Genomic DNA, 16,872 nt, shown 5'->3' with positions numbered 1-16,872 from the left:
AACAGAGCTTTTCAGTCAAATTGAGAAGACGAGTTATGAAGCATGTTACGTGACGTGACATTAAAAACGTGTGTGAAGTGTATTTTTTTAATTTTTGAATTGAAAAATGGAGTGCAAAGAGGGGAAATAAAATTTAAATAAAGACAAAATGGTCAAAAGAATCTAAATTAAGTGCAACAACCCCTTTCTCTTTTGATTGCCAATTCGAAATCAGGTTGGGAAAAGAAGACTGGGGCTTCTTATTAGGGTTTGTGAGAGAAAAATAAAATCATCGTTGTTTGATTGGAAGTGCGAGGGTATGTGGGAGAAGTTGGTTCTTATATTAGGGTCCGTGCAAAGTTCAATCAATTTCACAAATTGGGGTATCAATTTGGGAGTTTAGGGTTTTATTAATCGTTGACATTGACAAAGAGCCTCCATGAGGTGGTCGTTCGAGTTGTGGTGTCTTGTTTCACATGGTGTTCTCCTTGGAAGATGATGTGTTGTGCTATTGTGATCATCGCTCTGCCCCGTTCGATTTCATTCGCCTTCAGGACCCCCGGTCGATGAGTCCAATTTCATTAACTACGCTGACGACGAAGATTCTACCACCTCGCCCTATCCCATGGTCTTCATAAACCCTCGGAACGATGACCACCACGACCTCGCTCTCAAGCAGAGACTCGGTATCTCATGAGTGAGGAACATAAGAAGTTATGAAATTAATCAGATCTTCTTAATGAGATGCTGAAGCTTCTAAAACGAGAGAAGAGTATTCATTTTGAAGGATTTTATTGGTTATAGACAATGCAAACATTTTAAGAATCACCATGTCCTGTTACATAACTGTTTTTTTTTTTTTATTTGACGCGTGAGGTTTTGGTGCTTTGTAAAATGAGTGAGGTTTAGGTGGGTTGGAGATGAATCATGGAATGTTCTTTGTCTGGTATGAAAATGGAAGGTGTGAAGATGAAAGATGAATGACAGAATCAGAGAAGAGGGAGAAGTCTCCGGTGGAACTTTAGGTGAGAAGTCTAACCTGTGAAGGAAGAAGCTCCGTGGTGAGTGACGACTAACTTGTTATTTTATTTTTTTGCTCAAGATGATGATGTTGTAAAGAAGGATCTCAATTTTTTCTCAAAATTTTTAATTTTAAAATAACTAAAATCCCATGTCAATAAAAAAATATAGTCTATCATGTTACATACATTAACTTCCTTAGCTCCAATTTAACAATAAAGATCTAATTGATGTAATTTTCACAAAATAAAAACTCATTTAAAATACCGAAAAAGAAGAAACCTATTTGAAATTCTAAAAAAAAAAATAAAGACCTATCGAAACATTAAACCTAAAATATGTTAATAAATTTTAAAGTTTTAACACTAAACATTATTGGTTTTCATGGTATTATGTTTTATAGAATGAACTATAAAATTATAAAATATAGTTTTCATTTTGGATTAAAATCCTATAATCCTAATTTTATAATTATGTATTTTTGGATTAAAATTATAAAGATATATTATAGTAATAAAATTGTAAAATTATAAAATTATATTTATTGAATATTTAATAGATCATAAACATTTATAAAAAACAAAAATTCTCAAACTTATCAGTAATTATAGTTCTCAGAGACTAAATTTAAAGTTCTCAAATTATAAAGTTATCCGAGACACAATTTAAAGTTTTCAAATTTATTCTTATTTTATTTTATTATGATATTTAAATAACTAATATCTCTTTCTAGTTTAGAAAACGTTACTTAAATCATATATGATATATGATTTTGGTTTGGATAATTAATTTAATGATTAAATAGGTTTTTAATTTTTTAATATTTTTATAAAAAATTGAATTTTATTTTTCTCTCAAATTTTAAATTATTTTTATCTTTAAACTTTATTAATGAATAAATTTAATTTACGTATAGTGATGATATTAAAAGTTTGTTAATATAACAAATGAGGTTGTCACACGTGTTAACGTGAATATCTCAATTAACACATGATCAACATGATTATTACATTAATAAATCTTTAATATAGTCTACTTAGGATAACTAAATTCATTTATTAATAATTTTAAAATAAAAATTATTAAAAGTTTAAGTCAAAGATGAAATTCAATTTCATAAAAATTAAGAGAATAGACATATAAAATATAAAAAATATAAGTTGAAAAAAGTTGTAACCAATAGATAAGTGTTTATAAAAACATAAAATGGAAAAGAAAAATGTACTTTATAAAAAGGACAATGATATTTTAACAAATCTCTTTTAATAACTTTTTAACAACAGGACACGTGTCATAATTTTATTAGTCTGTTTAAATTTATTTTAAAAAAATATTTGAAATGGACCAATCACAAACTGCCACGTATGCGTTGTCAAAAAATTGTCAAAAAAGAGTTGTTAAAGAGATTTTTTCGTTTATAAAAGCATAAAATACATAAAAAATGTAAGTATTTAAAATTTTGTTATATTTTTCTTAATTTCGTATGTTTGTTAGCTTATTTTATATTTATTTTATATTGTTATATAATTTAAATGTTTCTCTTACATTTTAATTGTTTATGATATTAACATAAAATGTTATTTTACTGTTAACTAACAAAAAAAACGTGTATTAATATCTTCTTTTACTTTTTTATGGTAAAAACACATCAATTAATATATATATATATATATATGTGGGATTTGTTAACGCGCGTACGCCTGTTTGTCAGTTAATACGTTTTAACAATGTGTACTGGATTATAGTAGACAAAAATACCCTCATTTATCATGCATTCTAAGTTTTAAGGTCAAGGATATTTAAATAATTTTCATTATCAAAAATTAAAAAAAAAAGAAAAAAGAAACCCCAAACCCCTACTCACCTCCCTCATTCCTCTCAACCCTTTCTCTTTCATCTCTCTCGCTCCAACATTTTCTCTGTCAATCCTACTATTGCCCCAATTGAAAAAAAAAAATCAGAAACCCTTTGTCATCAGAGATATTTTTTCTCTCATCTCAACATTTTCTCTGTCAACACTTTAACATTTTTTCTCTCATCTCAAACCTAATCGAAGATGGTGGTGGCAATTTGAATCAAAGATATTTTTTAAAAATTGAAAAAGTTTACTCTTTTATAATCATTTTATATTTATTAATGTGTGTAAAATGAATATAAACTTTGTCACTTTATGCTACTCTTTCCAAATCTCAAAGGTAAAAAATGATTTTACTGTTTTTTATCTTGCACAGTGGTTAAAGTTTATTCTAAACGCCTGTAGAAGTTGATTCAGTGATAAAAAAGGGACATAAGGAAATTAAAGAAATAGGTTTAGAAGAGCTCCTTAGGAGTACAATTTTTTCAATTCTAGGTTGTAATCTTACATCATGTATCCCATACCAATAAAAAGGAAAAAGAAACACTTTATGTAAAGGGAAAAGGACAATAGAGGGAAATATCTTGTTCTTTAAAAATATAATGAAATGTGGTGTAGATGTGTAAATAATGTATGAAAATTTAATTGATTTATGAAGGTTTTATTTACATGATTTAATTTAAAAATGAAATTTAATAATAATAAGAAGGAANAACAAATTACGATGTCACGGGTTGTTGTGTGTGGCTGAGGGAGAGTATGGAGATGAGAAAGAAACAAATTGGATAAGTGAGGAAGGTGGATTAGGGTTAGAGAAGGGTTTCTGATTCTTTTTTTTCAATTGGGGCAACAGTACGGATGACAGAGAAAATGTTGGAGTGAGAGAGATGAAAGAGAAAGGGTTGAGAGGAATGAGGGAGGTGAGTAAGGGTTTGGGAGTTTCTTTTTTTTCTTTTTTTTTAGTTTTGAGAATGAAAATTATTTAAATATCCTTGACCTTAAAACTTAGAATCCATGATAAATGAGGGTATTTCTGTCTACTATAATCCGGTACACATTGTTAAAACGTACCAAATTAAAAACAGGCGTACGCGTGTTAGCAAACCCCTATATATATATATATATATATATATTTGCATCATTATATTTTATTTCATTGAATTAAAAATTATTTTTTGTGATGTTTTTATTATTTCACATATTAATATGTATATTCTTTATTAGTTTATTTGACTTTTAATTATTATTTAAGATATTTAAATTTAAATATGTTTGTAGTCTTTTAATTTTTATACAAAATTGGATTTCATTCATATTTCAAACTTTAAATTATTTTTATCAAAAACATTATTAATGATGGATTAAGTACTCATAACCACGCATTATTATAAATTTGATGATGTGACAAACAGTTTTGTCACATGTTATGACATACTGATTTGGACACTCATATGACAATGTCGGTAGCCACATTAGTAAATATTTAACATTGTCTCGTGATGAATATTGAATTCATTCATTAATGAAGTTCAGGAATGAAAATGATTCAAATTTTGAAATAAGGACCCAAATTCATTTTCACATGAAAGTTAATGAACTAAAAACATATTTAATTATTGATTTAATTAAAAATAACTGAATTTAAATAAGCAGTGATTTAAAAAATTTTAATTTTAAACAAAATAATAGTCATTTAAAGGGTAAAAATTATTTTAGTTTAAAACTAATTACACACAAATTAGTGAATTAGTGTTTGTTTGAGTGTTTGTTAAAAAATATTTAGAGGTTAAGAAAATAAATAATAACTATTTTTAAATTTATAATTAGGTTTTGAATGAAATCAATATGAAAAATGATTTATAGGTTTAGAAAGTCAACATGCCTGTAAAAATGTAAATAGTAGATTTTGTAAAAATATAAAAGGTAAAACATGTGCAGAAATATAAAGTTGACTCTCTAGAATTATAAAAGATATAAAAAATATGTAGAGTAGACTTGCTAAAAATACAAATTAATGTATGACCATATTAGTCTAATAGGTATTGTTATACCCGTCTAATTAATTGACAATCTCGTCTAACATATGTTGTTAGACTCATATAATCATTATATGGAAACACTTGTCTGATGTGTATTATTAAACTTCTTTTAATCAATATATGGATAGACTTCTATAATGTATATTTCAAGACTCGTATAATCATAAAATGGATAGAGTCGTATAATGTGTACTAATAAACTCATTTAATATACATGTGAACAAACTCGTCTAGTATATATAGCTAGACTCGTCTAATCAATGTATAAACAAACTCCTCTATTGTATATTGCAAGACTTGTCTTTTCAGTGTGTGAACATACTTGTCTAATGTGTATTTTTAAACCCATATAATTAGTGTATGGATTGAATAATCTGTTTTTTTTATACTTGTCCAATCAGTGGATAGACTCATTTATTGTGTATTGTTAAACTCATTTAATTTTTTCACTATACTCATATAATTAATGTATGAACAAACTTATCTAACATGTATTGCAAAAACTTATCTAACATGTATTGCAAATTTCATCTAGTTAGTGAGTGAATAGACTTATCTAATGTGTATTAATAGACTCATCTAATTTGTGTAATTATAGTGTTAGAGTCATCTAATCAATATATGAATTATTCATCCAATGTGCATTACTAGACTCGTCTAATCTACATCGAAAAACTCGTTTATTTGTTACACTCGCCTAATTAATGTATGAAATAACTTGTGTAATATTTTTTATTATACTCGTATAATTAGTGCGTGGAGAGTCTCGTTTAATGTGTATTGTTAGATTTGTGTTTGTTTTTGCTACATGTGTCTAATTAATGTTTGGAAAGACTTGTTTGATATGATGCTAGACTCGTATAATTAATATATTGACATACTTGTTAGTTAGACTTTTTTTAATCAGTATATGGACACATTCATATAACATGTATTTTTAGACTCATTTAAATAGTGTTATGTTTAGATTCATATAACATGTATCTCAAGATTTGTCTAATCAATGAGTGGAGAAAATCATCTAATGTGTATCTTAAGATTCTTGTCTAATGTATAATGCTAGACTTCTCTAATCAATGTATAAACATACTCATTTAACATTTGTTACAATACTCATTTAATTAGTGTATGGATAGAGTCGTTTAATCAATGCATGCAGACTTGTTTAATGTGTATTACAAAACTTGTTTAATTAGTGAATGGACAAACTCGTCTAATGTGTATGTTTTAATCTAGCATGTCATACGTCATATGAATCAATAATATTGGCAAAAGAACAAGATTCATTAATAATTCGAAAAATAATGAATATAAAGACTTTGATCACAATATTCCTTTTTCAAAAAAAGCATTATTTTTTTCACAACAATCTTGTTAGATTCAAACGGTAATTTAACCCTCACTTTTTCTAATAGTGATATTAAATTAACTCTAATAGAATGCACATGTAACATATCGCTCAAGGCCAAAGTCTTCCCATACATAAGCTTTAGAATAACCTTTTTTTCTTCTTAGGATAGTAGCTGTCCTAAAATCATTAAAATAAACATGTTCTTCTCCATCCTCGACACTAGTGTAAGAGGTAAAAGAACTTTTGTTTGCACAAATGTGTCTGGTAGTACTAGAGTTTTCACTTGCTCACATTCATAATCAATTTTTTTTTATGAAATAATCACAACAACATTATCTTCCCCTTAGTATATATTTGTCTTAGGAGGATTGTCATTTTTTGCTCTACACCTGCACTATGGTGCATGATAGTTTGGATTTCCACATACGAAACAATTTCCCTCCTTTTTAAAGGTGGGGTTAGACCCATTGGGAAAGGAATTTCGAAAATTGTTTTTCCTTTTGTGATCAGGTTTGCTTTCGTATCTTTTTGGAGTAGGTTTATTTTATACTATATTTGCTTTCGTGGATAAAGCTTTAGCCCTTAGAGTAACACACACATTTTTGCTGGTATCTTTAATGATAATGTGTGTAATAAGCTCTGGAAATGACATTTTCTTATGTTTGTGTTTCAGTTATTGTTCGTAGTTAGTCCATAATGGTGTCAATTTCTCGATTATAAGTTTTGAAAGAAACTCATCATGTAGAATTATGATTTCTACTTTGATATCTTCAAGTAACTTGTGATACTCAGGTCTTTATGTTCTTATCCTCAATAATCTCCCAATAATAGTAGTTTCTCATGACGAATCTTTGTTTAATGACATCTTTGACAATATATTTATCACAAATATCTTTCGCTTCCTTATAGGAACAATACGCATTGAACAAGTCATTAGACAATGCACTAAATAAAGTGTGTCAGCATACCTTGTTCGCATGAATCCAATCTTCAACTTGTTTTAAAGGGATACTAGAGTCAAGTTTTGAAGATGGATAACAGTAGCAACTCCACACATGTCTAATAAGATAGACACAAGTTCTTGTCAGCGTCAAAAGTTTTGTCTAGAGAAGACCTAGATTTTTGACAGGTACAGGAACAATTTCGCAAAGATCTTCTGAGTTCCGAAAATAATGTTTTGATTATCTAGATTCAGGTTGCTGATGTGAGTTATAAGTCGTCAAGATTATTGTAAATATTAACAAAGATACAAACAAAACTTATTTTTGAGATGTAGATTCATTGTTTTTAAATACTTATCTCTAGTGTATTGCACAAGTCTCCTATAATAATACAAAAGAAACTTTGCAAATTTTGTGAGGTATTCAAAATATAATAAGATAAACTCTTTTTAAAAAGTAAATATACTCATGCTAATAGAAAAAAAATGAGGGAACCAAGGAAATGTTAGAAGGAAAGGTAGAAGAGATGTGATTTAGTGATTTTGAAAAAAACATTAGATATCTATTTATAGGTAGAAAAGTAATTTATAATGGGTAAAAAATTCCAAGGTTTATTGAAGAAAAATCAACATCAACTCAATGTTCACAATCATCGCAACATGTGGTGTTATTATTTTTTAATATAGTATTGCAAAAGATTTGTTCCAAAAGTTACGAATGAATTTTCAAGCTTGGACCACAAGCTTCGTGTGCTTCCAACGTGATAAAAGGGTATAATGTGCTTCCAATGTTTTTCTTGAAGATATTTCCCAAAATGCATGCTGCCAATGTTTATATTTTGGTTTCAACGTTCTTTTATTTTATTAAAAAAAATTTAGTAGTAGATATCTTGGATGCTTTGGATCATGGGCCTGGTTCCCTAACTCTATAAATAAAGCTTTCATTCACTCCAAAACAAATCATCAAAAACCTCTCTTCTCGTATTCTCTCACATCTCGAGAAATCCATTGTTTGTGATCTCTATTCTTTTATTGTCAACTTTTACAACATGTGGAAGAATGAAAAAAAAAAGCAACAATTGAAACAAGGGTGAATCAATAATAGATGTTTTAAAATTTGCAATGTAGCTTTTGCAATCAGCGCTTTATTTTATAACACTTTCATGTCATGATATCAATCATAACACACAGAGTTTTATGATAAGTGAATAATGTATGTAATAAAAGTTTATTTCTGAAAAACATTTATTATCATAGTGAAAAGATCTACATCATAAAACACTACATATTATGATAGGTAAGTCCAACTACATCATAATATATTCGTTATATTATGACTGATAAATGAAAATCTATCATAATACACTAGACCTATTATGATAGGTGTCAGAAAAGTATATCATAATATGATGACCCTATTATGATGTAATTTCTGCTACGTCATAAAATGCACAGAACTATTATGATGTTCAGAACTATAATGTCGGGTTATCTATCATAATAGGTCATTTTTATCTATCATAAAAAGCAATTTTTTCACTAATAATTATATCTGGGTTACGCTTCTCATAGTTTTAATTTTATTTTTTTCTTTCAAACAACCAAATAAGATATTTAACTTTCTCATATGCCTAAAGCTGATCCAAATGTAACACATTCATTATGATGATTTACTCTCAGTAGATGTTGCAAAAAGTATAGAATATTTATTTGCTGTATATGTAGTCAAATGAAGTTACATTCCTGAGCAACAAATACTTTGTTTTCTAGAAATACTATATCGAAAAACTCAAGCTAATACATGTACCTCATATGCAAAAATAAATGGAGGGATTCTAAAGATATCATGCATATGCAGAAGGATCTTTAATTAAAATCTTTTAAATAATTTTGTAGATCCCTTTGCTGCATCCAATATCTTGTGTTGTATTGAAATCGGGAGATAACAAAGTACGGTAGAAAGGAATATAGTATTTGGAGGATGGTATTTTTCAACTGAACCGAATGATCTAGGTGAGAAAGGATAAGTGAATTTTCATGAGTATAGTTTTCATGACTAAAAAATATTTTAAATTTAACTTATATTACAAAATCAACTTAATAAAATAAAATTAGCATCCGCTTATATTATATATAAAGAGTATCAATTAATTATCAATTTTATTCCTATTAATATATTTTATTTTATTATTTATCTTGTAATTTTTGTAACTTAATATTTAAACTAAATTAAATATTTATAAAAAATATCAATAATAATATTATTTATTAATAGTTACTTTTTATCTATACACATGTCGACACATATGTTTACGCACACACAACCTCTTATATATTTTAAAAAACGGTGAAAGATAACTTAAAATATTTTCCAACCAATAAATAATTAGAAAAAAGACATCTTATTTATGATCTTTAATAATTATTTAATCAATATATCCGTAACTATTTATCTATGTACCCATTTACTTAGACCATATCTTTAATATGATAATTGATTTTTATTATAATAAATATTATATATAGTCTATAACAGTTAAATATAATATTATATTTTTAGTTGTTTAACTGTTACCCGTCGTATTCTTTGTCCTATCTATCTTTTTTAAATAGCTTTTCAAATAACGATTGAAAATATTTTTATCAATGCAATTATAAAAATTAATGAAAGAAATGGCTTACTTTTTAAAACTACTTTTTACATATTTTGTTACGAATTTTAATGTTTACGTTTTATAATTGTTTTAACTGTAAGAATATATTTAATTTAATTTTTTTAATGTTTATTATCATAAAAAATGTAAAAATGATATTTTTTATAACTACTTTTTATATATTTAGTTAGGATTTTTATGTTTATGTTCGATAATTATTTTTAATTGTAAGAAAAAATTGATTTATTTTTTAATGTAAACATGAAATTAATATGTTTTTAAATTGTGTTAGTATTTTCTTATGATTGAAAAAAAAAAAAAAGAGAGGGAGAAGATGGCAGAATATGTGTTTTCGCCTGATGATAATAATGTTCCCAATTTAGGTAAAAGGATTTTTTAAAAAGATATATTTTAAGAATCCAATAAGATAAAAGGTGGATTTTGCGTTGAAAGGAAACCTAAAAGACGAAAACTAAAAACGTGGGCGTTTAAGGCTCTAGTAGTTACAGTTTGATGAAGCGGTCCACGTCATCATTCTGAGATGGAGGTGGTGGAGCAGAGTAGGGGCCCACTGTTGAAAATATATAACGGGGGAGGCGAAGAGATCAACGGGCCCCGCTCCCGTGTTACGGTTTGTGATTGCGACATGGTAAGTGTAATGTTATTACGCGGAGGACAATCTTGTCATTTCGCCACTCACTTCCTAACAGACACACAGCTCCCACTGTGAAGAGAGAAAGAAAAACAGAAACAAACTCCCATCGCATCATCATTCACATCTTTCCGTTGTTGTTGTTGTTCCTGTTCTTCGGTTTGGTCTCAACTCAACCGAATCACCTAACACCACTCCTGGATGCATTAGATAACAATGGAGGATTCCGAGGTATAGCTTACCCTTCTGTTGCTCCGCTCACCCTTTTCAACTGCTTCTCCCGCCGCCTACCGCGGTTTTGTCTTTTTCTGTTTTTTATTCTTCTCTTTTCTACGAGGAAAATCGGTTCGGTTTTATTGTTCTCTGGGTTCATGGTAATGGGGACGCTCGTTTGTGATTTATGGTGCGTTTGGTGTTTTGGGTTTTCATTGTGTGTTTTGTGTTTTTGATCAGAAATTGACGGCGTTGAAGAAGGCTTACGCCGATATCATCCTCAACACGGCGAAGGAGGCGGCAGCGCGTATCATGGTGTCGGAGCGTAAAGCCTCGCGCTTTCAGCAGGAACTTGTTTCTACTAAGGAAGAAGCACTTCGAATGCTGCTCAGGCTCAAACAAATGTTCGATTCTAAGGTTTGAAAATCACGCTCTTGCAAAGGGGTCTCCTTTTATAAAAAGATTCTTTCTTTGCCCTTTTACGCTTCGTTTTTGCTTTATTTTGAAATTGGTGTGTTTGATTTGGAGTTTTTTACCCTACTCATGCTTCGTGATTGTGGTTCTGTGTGTATTGCTTTGTTCTCGATTAGTAATCAGTAATGTTTCGAGATTCCCGTTTCACTGTGTTGGTTCGGATTCCCGGCTAATTGCTTGCATCAGTTCGATGAGTTCAATGTAATCATTCTTAGCATGTGGGTGGGAGAAGAAAGGAAATTGTAGATAACGGAAACGCGTTACTTTTTCGTTGAGTTCTCGAAACATCGTCAATAGCTTAAATGTGGGTTGCTTTGTAATTGTTATGCTGTTTTGTTTCAGTTCATTCTGTGATACCATTGATATGGTCGGTGTCAGACATTTTAAACCTGGGGTAAGAGTTCTTTGGAACTGTCACATTGTTGTTGTCTTTTAAGATTCGGGTCATTGACTCTTGTTTTATTTTCATCTCTGAAACAAAGGGTTGTTTGTCGGAAAATTCTTGCTAAAAATAAAAGGGATTGACTATTGTTTTTGTGACATTTTGTCGTGGTTATTAAAGGAATGCAATCAATACACATTTGATAAAGTATGTGATATAATCGTGTCTTGGTGTCAGAGGTATCCACTGGTACTTCTGTAATTGCCTAACGCTCCATCAATTTACCACATCTAGTTAGAGGATGAAGCGGACTTGCTTGTGAATGCAGGGACAAGACTATTACTAGATACTTTTCATGCTTGCATATTTTTGAATGCTAAACTTGTTCTATTACTGGGAAATCATATAAAGAAATATACATTGTATTATTGTTTCGGATTTTTAAAGTAAATTCAACTCATTGCGCAAATGCAGTGATTTTTCAACAGTAAGAGATTACTACCATCATAACATAACTCATGCTACATGCTAACATAAGAGTAATTCAATATTCTAACCTAGCTGCTAATACAGCTGAAGCCAATCAATCTATGTGGTCTCATCTTCTGTCGTGTCTAATGAATGACAACTTTGCAGGTCAGTAAAGCAGAGCTGATGTCATTGAATCAGCAGAAGAAAATTGAGGAGCTTGAAGCTCAGCTCCAGGAAGCGGAGGAAATAGTTAGAGACTTAAGAGCAGAGTTGAGAGAAACCCAGGCTGAGCTGGAGACTATGATGAAACACCAAATGCACCCCCCCGTGGAGCAAGACAAAGAAGATGAAATTATAGCTCAGGGAAATTTTCTGCAAGAGAACAGACTTGATCATCATGATGGATATGTTTATTCTGCATCCGGTTTACAGCTTGAATCACTCTCTGTTTCTGAAACCGGAAATCCAACTATAAATGGATCCATAGGTAGCAGTAAGTTCTGTGGGTCACATGATCATACAAACAACTGCTACATTCATAACCCAGACTTTGCATCCATAGTCATTAGGAGGAAAGAGCCCAAGCTTTACAGAAATGGATGCACTCAGAGAATACATGCATTTGAAAGGAGCCTTTTTGATGCTAATGTGTCTGTTTCAGGAAACCTAGATAATGTAGAGGATGAAACTTTAGTGAGTCTGCATGAAGAAGGTAAAGCAATGACCGTATCAACTAATACCAACGATGATATTATTTGTGAAAAGGAGAAACCAGATGAACTTAAAGTGGTGAAAGCAGATGCTGACCTTGTCAAAGCTCCAGTTCATAGAAAAAAGAGAAGATTTGGGAAAAGGAAGGCTACTAAATCTGGATTACATTCTAACCAGGTTAAGGAAACAAATAAAGAATCAGGCCTGTCTTGTGCAAAACATTCTCCACTTGTATTGGATAACGATGACCCCTCAAGGGTGAGTTCTTCAACATATGAAAATGAAACTCGGAAGGATATAACGTCTCCTGTTGCTGATGTGCCCACAGACACAACTGCAATGAATGAGCAATCAAGATCTCATAGCAAGACTGAAAATTGGGAAGAATTACTTGAAGTCTGTAGCACTCGGAGCAAAACTAAAGCTGACAAGGAACCAATGGATAAATCAGATTTAACAAGACAAGATAGTTTGTCTGCTGAAAGTGTAGAGGTTCCAGCTTATAAAAGTATTGAAGCATCTAATGAGTCAAGGGATAAAATGGACCCAAAAGTATCTGATGTAGATGGAAAGGTTTCTAATCGACCTACAAGTGATAGGTTTCTTAAGTACACATTCTGTAGAAAGCGTAAGAAGGAGGCTGTTAGCTGTGATGAAGATTGCTCTCGAGATAATACCGATTCAAAGGAAAAGTGTGCAGAGAAGCAAGATGGTCATGTGGATCCTCAGAAATCTTGCACAATGACTGAATCATCTCGGGACAGCCGACGACTGGCACAGGTTGCTCGCCAGGTTGGTAGTTTGTGAATGTTTGTTTCCATCTTTCAGTGTTTTGTGCGGGCATGTGTGTGTGTATACTATTTCATTGTGTATCATTGTTAAATAAACTAAACTACTCTTTTTTTCAAACAAGGTCATAGCATTATAGTAGTTAGGTTGCTGGCTGCAGACAACCGTTCACTTTGACTAATATTTAGCTAATTTTAAATATACCTAATTAGAAATGGACAAATTGTTCTACTGAGTGGTAATTTTGTTATACTCTTATCATACTTCCTTGCTTGATGAAGAAAACTCTAGAGCTGGATGATCTTCACTTTACTCAAGTTCTTATTGCACTTGTTTTGAAATCCTCAACTATTCCTCAAGTCCTTCACATTCCCCTTTTCACTAGCCACTGATCTTATTTTTTACAAATAGTGTGGCATTTCAATGAACAGTCAATTAATCTTCCTATTAAAAACCCGTACATACGATATAATTACGAATGCTTACGAAATTTGGCCATTGAATCACTTGAACCTTGCTGTAGACAAATATCATACAGAGATTCTTTCTTGACTCCAGGTTTATGGTCTGGTAATAGAGACATTCAAAATCATTTGCCTCCCTTTGGTTTGAGGTTCAAAAGCTGTCCAGTGTCCAATCAAACCCCTTTTACCAGAGCATTTTTTCTAGCCAAGCTTGTCTGCAATGAGTCTTTAATCATCCATTTTTTGTGTTGTCTACTTCACACTTCACAGCTCAATTTTTTATTTTTCTGTTGTAAGATATTACTATTTTTCTATTGATTTTGTAGTACCATCCTCCTTTTGTTTTGACTTCTTTCCTTTGTTATCATTGCTCTTTCTCAGCCATGGCATCATCTTGGAGATGATGATTCCAATTAAGGTAAGCCTATTGAAAGTTGAGTTACTTTAAGCATCAGAGGTTTGTTTAGGACTCGGTTCCTTTTTTTTTTTTACTTTTTTTTCCTTGAGTTATTGTCTTGTCAACTATGCCTTAGATTGGTGGTGGTGAGTGCGTGTCTATAGTTTCTCTATACTAAGGCCTTTAATCATTAATGGTGGATGTCTTTACCATTTTTGTATGTATTTCTAAGTTTATTTGCTGTACATATCTTTAGTATGAGAAACATCCTTCTCTCTGGGATTGACATATGGCTCTGGTTATTGAAAAACACTTCCTCTTTATGGAAATCAAGTTCTCTGGACTATGATTATTTATTCTGGTGATATTTCTTCTAATTGTGTTTACTTCTGTATATGCTACTTACCGGGTTTTACAATGTATAAATGTCTTGTGTGTCTATTTCACATTGGCCTATTATGGTCACCCGTAGTGTTATGGATCCTAGAATAGATAACTTTTGACTGTTAGTAGCACACTTTACCCATCAGGCATATATGGTTCACTTATTCCGACCAGGTAATTATCACAGTTGAAAACACAAGTTTGACACAGTAAACCTAATATTTTTGTCTCGAAATATGACCCATGCTAACTGATGCTTACTCTCATAAACATCAATCTCTCATAAATCTTAGTATTTATGTGTTTCTCCTTGCTCAGAACTTTACTTTGTCAAATGCAGTTGACTTTTTCTGTTTGGTTCTTGACTTCTCGCTATTCTTAAATATCCTGTTTGCTTAGTTTTGTATTAGTCTGTAACATTGAAAAACTGCTAGCTCTTTCTTGGTTCTATGATTTGGGCAATTTTTCTTTTTGTTTTTCACGATTTTTATTTCGAATGGAGTTAATTTCGGATTCAGTAGTTTTTGAGGATTTCTTATCCTCTACCATTTGTTAATAAATTCATTGTTTATTACAAAAAAAAAAAAAAAAAAAAAAACAACTCAGCCCCTCTGTTTGAATGAAATGCTAGCAATGATTTGGGTTCACTCTCTATGTTTCTACTTTCTAGCATGTCTTTTTTGTTTTTTAATATTACTTTTGTGTTAAGTATGGAACTCAAGATGCACTAGCCTTCTTTATAGTTAAAGTGGTAGGCTTTTGAAATCTTTACTTTACGTATTATGCATTTTCTTCCCCAAAAAGACCTTGACACTTGAGTCTTCATTATATTCCCGTATAATTGCAATTAAAAATAAACACTCCTTTGTGATTGCATGTGTTATTTATACTACTTGCAAAGTTTGATTTTTTTCTTAGTAGTTATGGAAAAACTAATCTCATTTTTTGTCATTATTCTTGTTTTGAGCTTTAGATGTGATGATGACAAGGTTTACTTGGTAGTAGTGAAAAGGGATGAAGCTAACTTATTTCTTGGATTTGATTTGCAGCTTATATCCTTGTCTGAGAAGAAATGGTGGCAGTAGATTCATCTATTTATGATGAGTTAGTTGGATGGGTGGGAAAGGACTCAAAGCACAGTCCAAATGCGCAATTGTTTCCGAAGGTGGCGTTTTGAAGCTCTGGAATGTGTTAATATTATATATTATAACTATATATCAACTATTACTCTTTCATCCTTAGCTTAGAAATCTCTAGCATATTATATATAAAACATAAAATTATAATTGCTACCCTTTTTGTAGGGGTTCTGTTTGCAATACAAATTTTGGTGATGCTTGCTTTTTGACGTTAGTTTCTTACAAAATTTTGATATATTTTCATTTTTTAATTTTAAAATTAAATTAGTCTATTTTTTTAATTTAATTATGTTAAAGATTTTTTTTTATATGTCGAATATATTTTTGTTAATTTTTGAATTATTTACATTTTTATTATCATTTAATTTAAATGTCAATTAAAATGTTGATAATGTCTTTAGGTTGAGATTATTATATTTATTTAAATTTAAAGTTTAAGAATAAACAATTATAAATATATTTATATATTTAATCTTGTTTTTCAATTTTGGATCTCATGTTTCGTTTTCCTTCTACGGTTGTTTTGCCGACTATTGTATGTGAAAAGAAGGATTAAATATGTTTTTAGTCCGTATACTGTTAAGTGATTTTGTTTTAGTCTCTCTTTTAAAGTAAGGTACATTTTAGTCTTCTTTTTTAAGGAAACTTTGATTTTAGTCTTCCAAAACTAACACCGTTAAAAACCAGACGTGACTAACAGTAGACTGACACAATTTTTTTTACAGTGTTTTTCACCTTTTCTCCCTCTCTCTCCCTTGTCTCTTCCTTCCATCTTCCATCTTCCACCAACCTCGTCTCTTTTCAGCAAAAATACTACAAAAGCAACACTGACTAAATCGTCCAGTGACAAATGCAACTAAATCTTCTCATAAGAAAAAAAAAAAAGATACAACAAAATCAAAAACGCCCTTTTGGTTTGAAAATAGAGAAAGAATATGCAGTAGAAAAGAAAAAAAAA

At 30.4% G+C, this 16,872-nt stretch overlaps 1 protein-coding gene across 2 annotated transcripts; it reads left to right on the top strand.

Annotated features, from left to right (window-relative positions):
- Positions 1–10,461: 10,461 nt before the first annotated feature.
- On the top strand, positions 10,462–16,141 carry LOC106765861. 2 transcript variants are annotated; one of them, XM_014650629.2, is made up of 5 exons: positions 10,462–10,721; positions 10,944–11,120; positions 12,196–13,533; positions 14,376–14,412; positions 15,825–16,141. In XM_014650629.2, exons 1-4 carry the CDS (start codon positions 10,707–10,709, stop codon positions 14,409–14,411), a joined length of 1,566 nt encoding a protein of 521 aa, XP_014506115.1. In that variant the 5' UTR covers positions 10,462–10,706; the 3' UTR covers position 14,412; positions 15,825–16,141. The 2 variants fall into 2 exon arrangements, with proteins under 2 accessions (XP_014506115.1, XP_014506114.1); XM_014650628.2 differs by lacking the exon at positions 14,376–14,412 and having other exon boundaries at positions 10,463–10,721; positions 15,825–16,139.
- The last annotated feature ends 731 nt before the right edge of the window (positions 16,142–16,872 follow it).

Source organism: Vigna radiata, chromosome 7 (genome assembly GCF_000741045.1).
Source record: "Vigna radiata var. radiata cultivar VC1973A chromosome 7, Vradiata_ver6, whole genome shotgun sequence".
NCBI lineage: Eukaryota > Viridiplantae > Streptophyta > Magnoliopsida > Fabales > Fabaceae > Vigna > Vigna radiata.
This window is presented reverse-complemented; position numbering and strand designations above follow the sequence as displayed.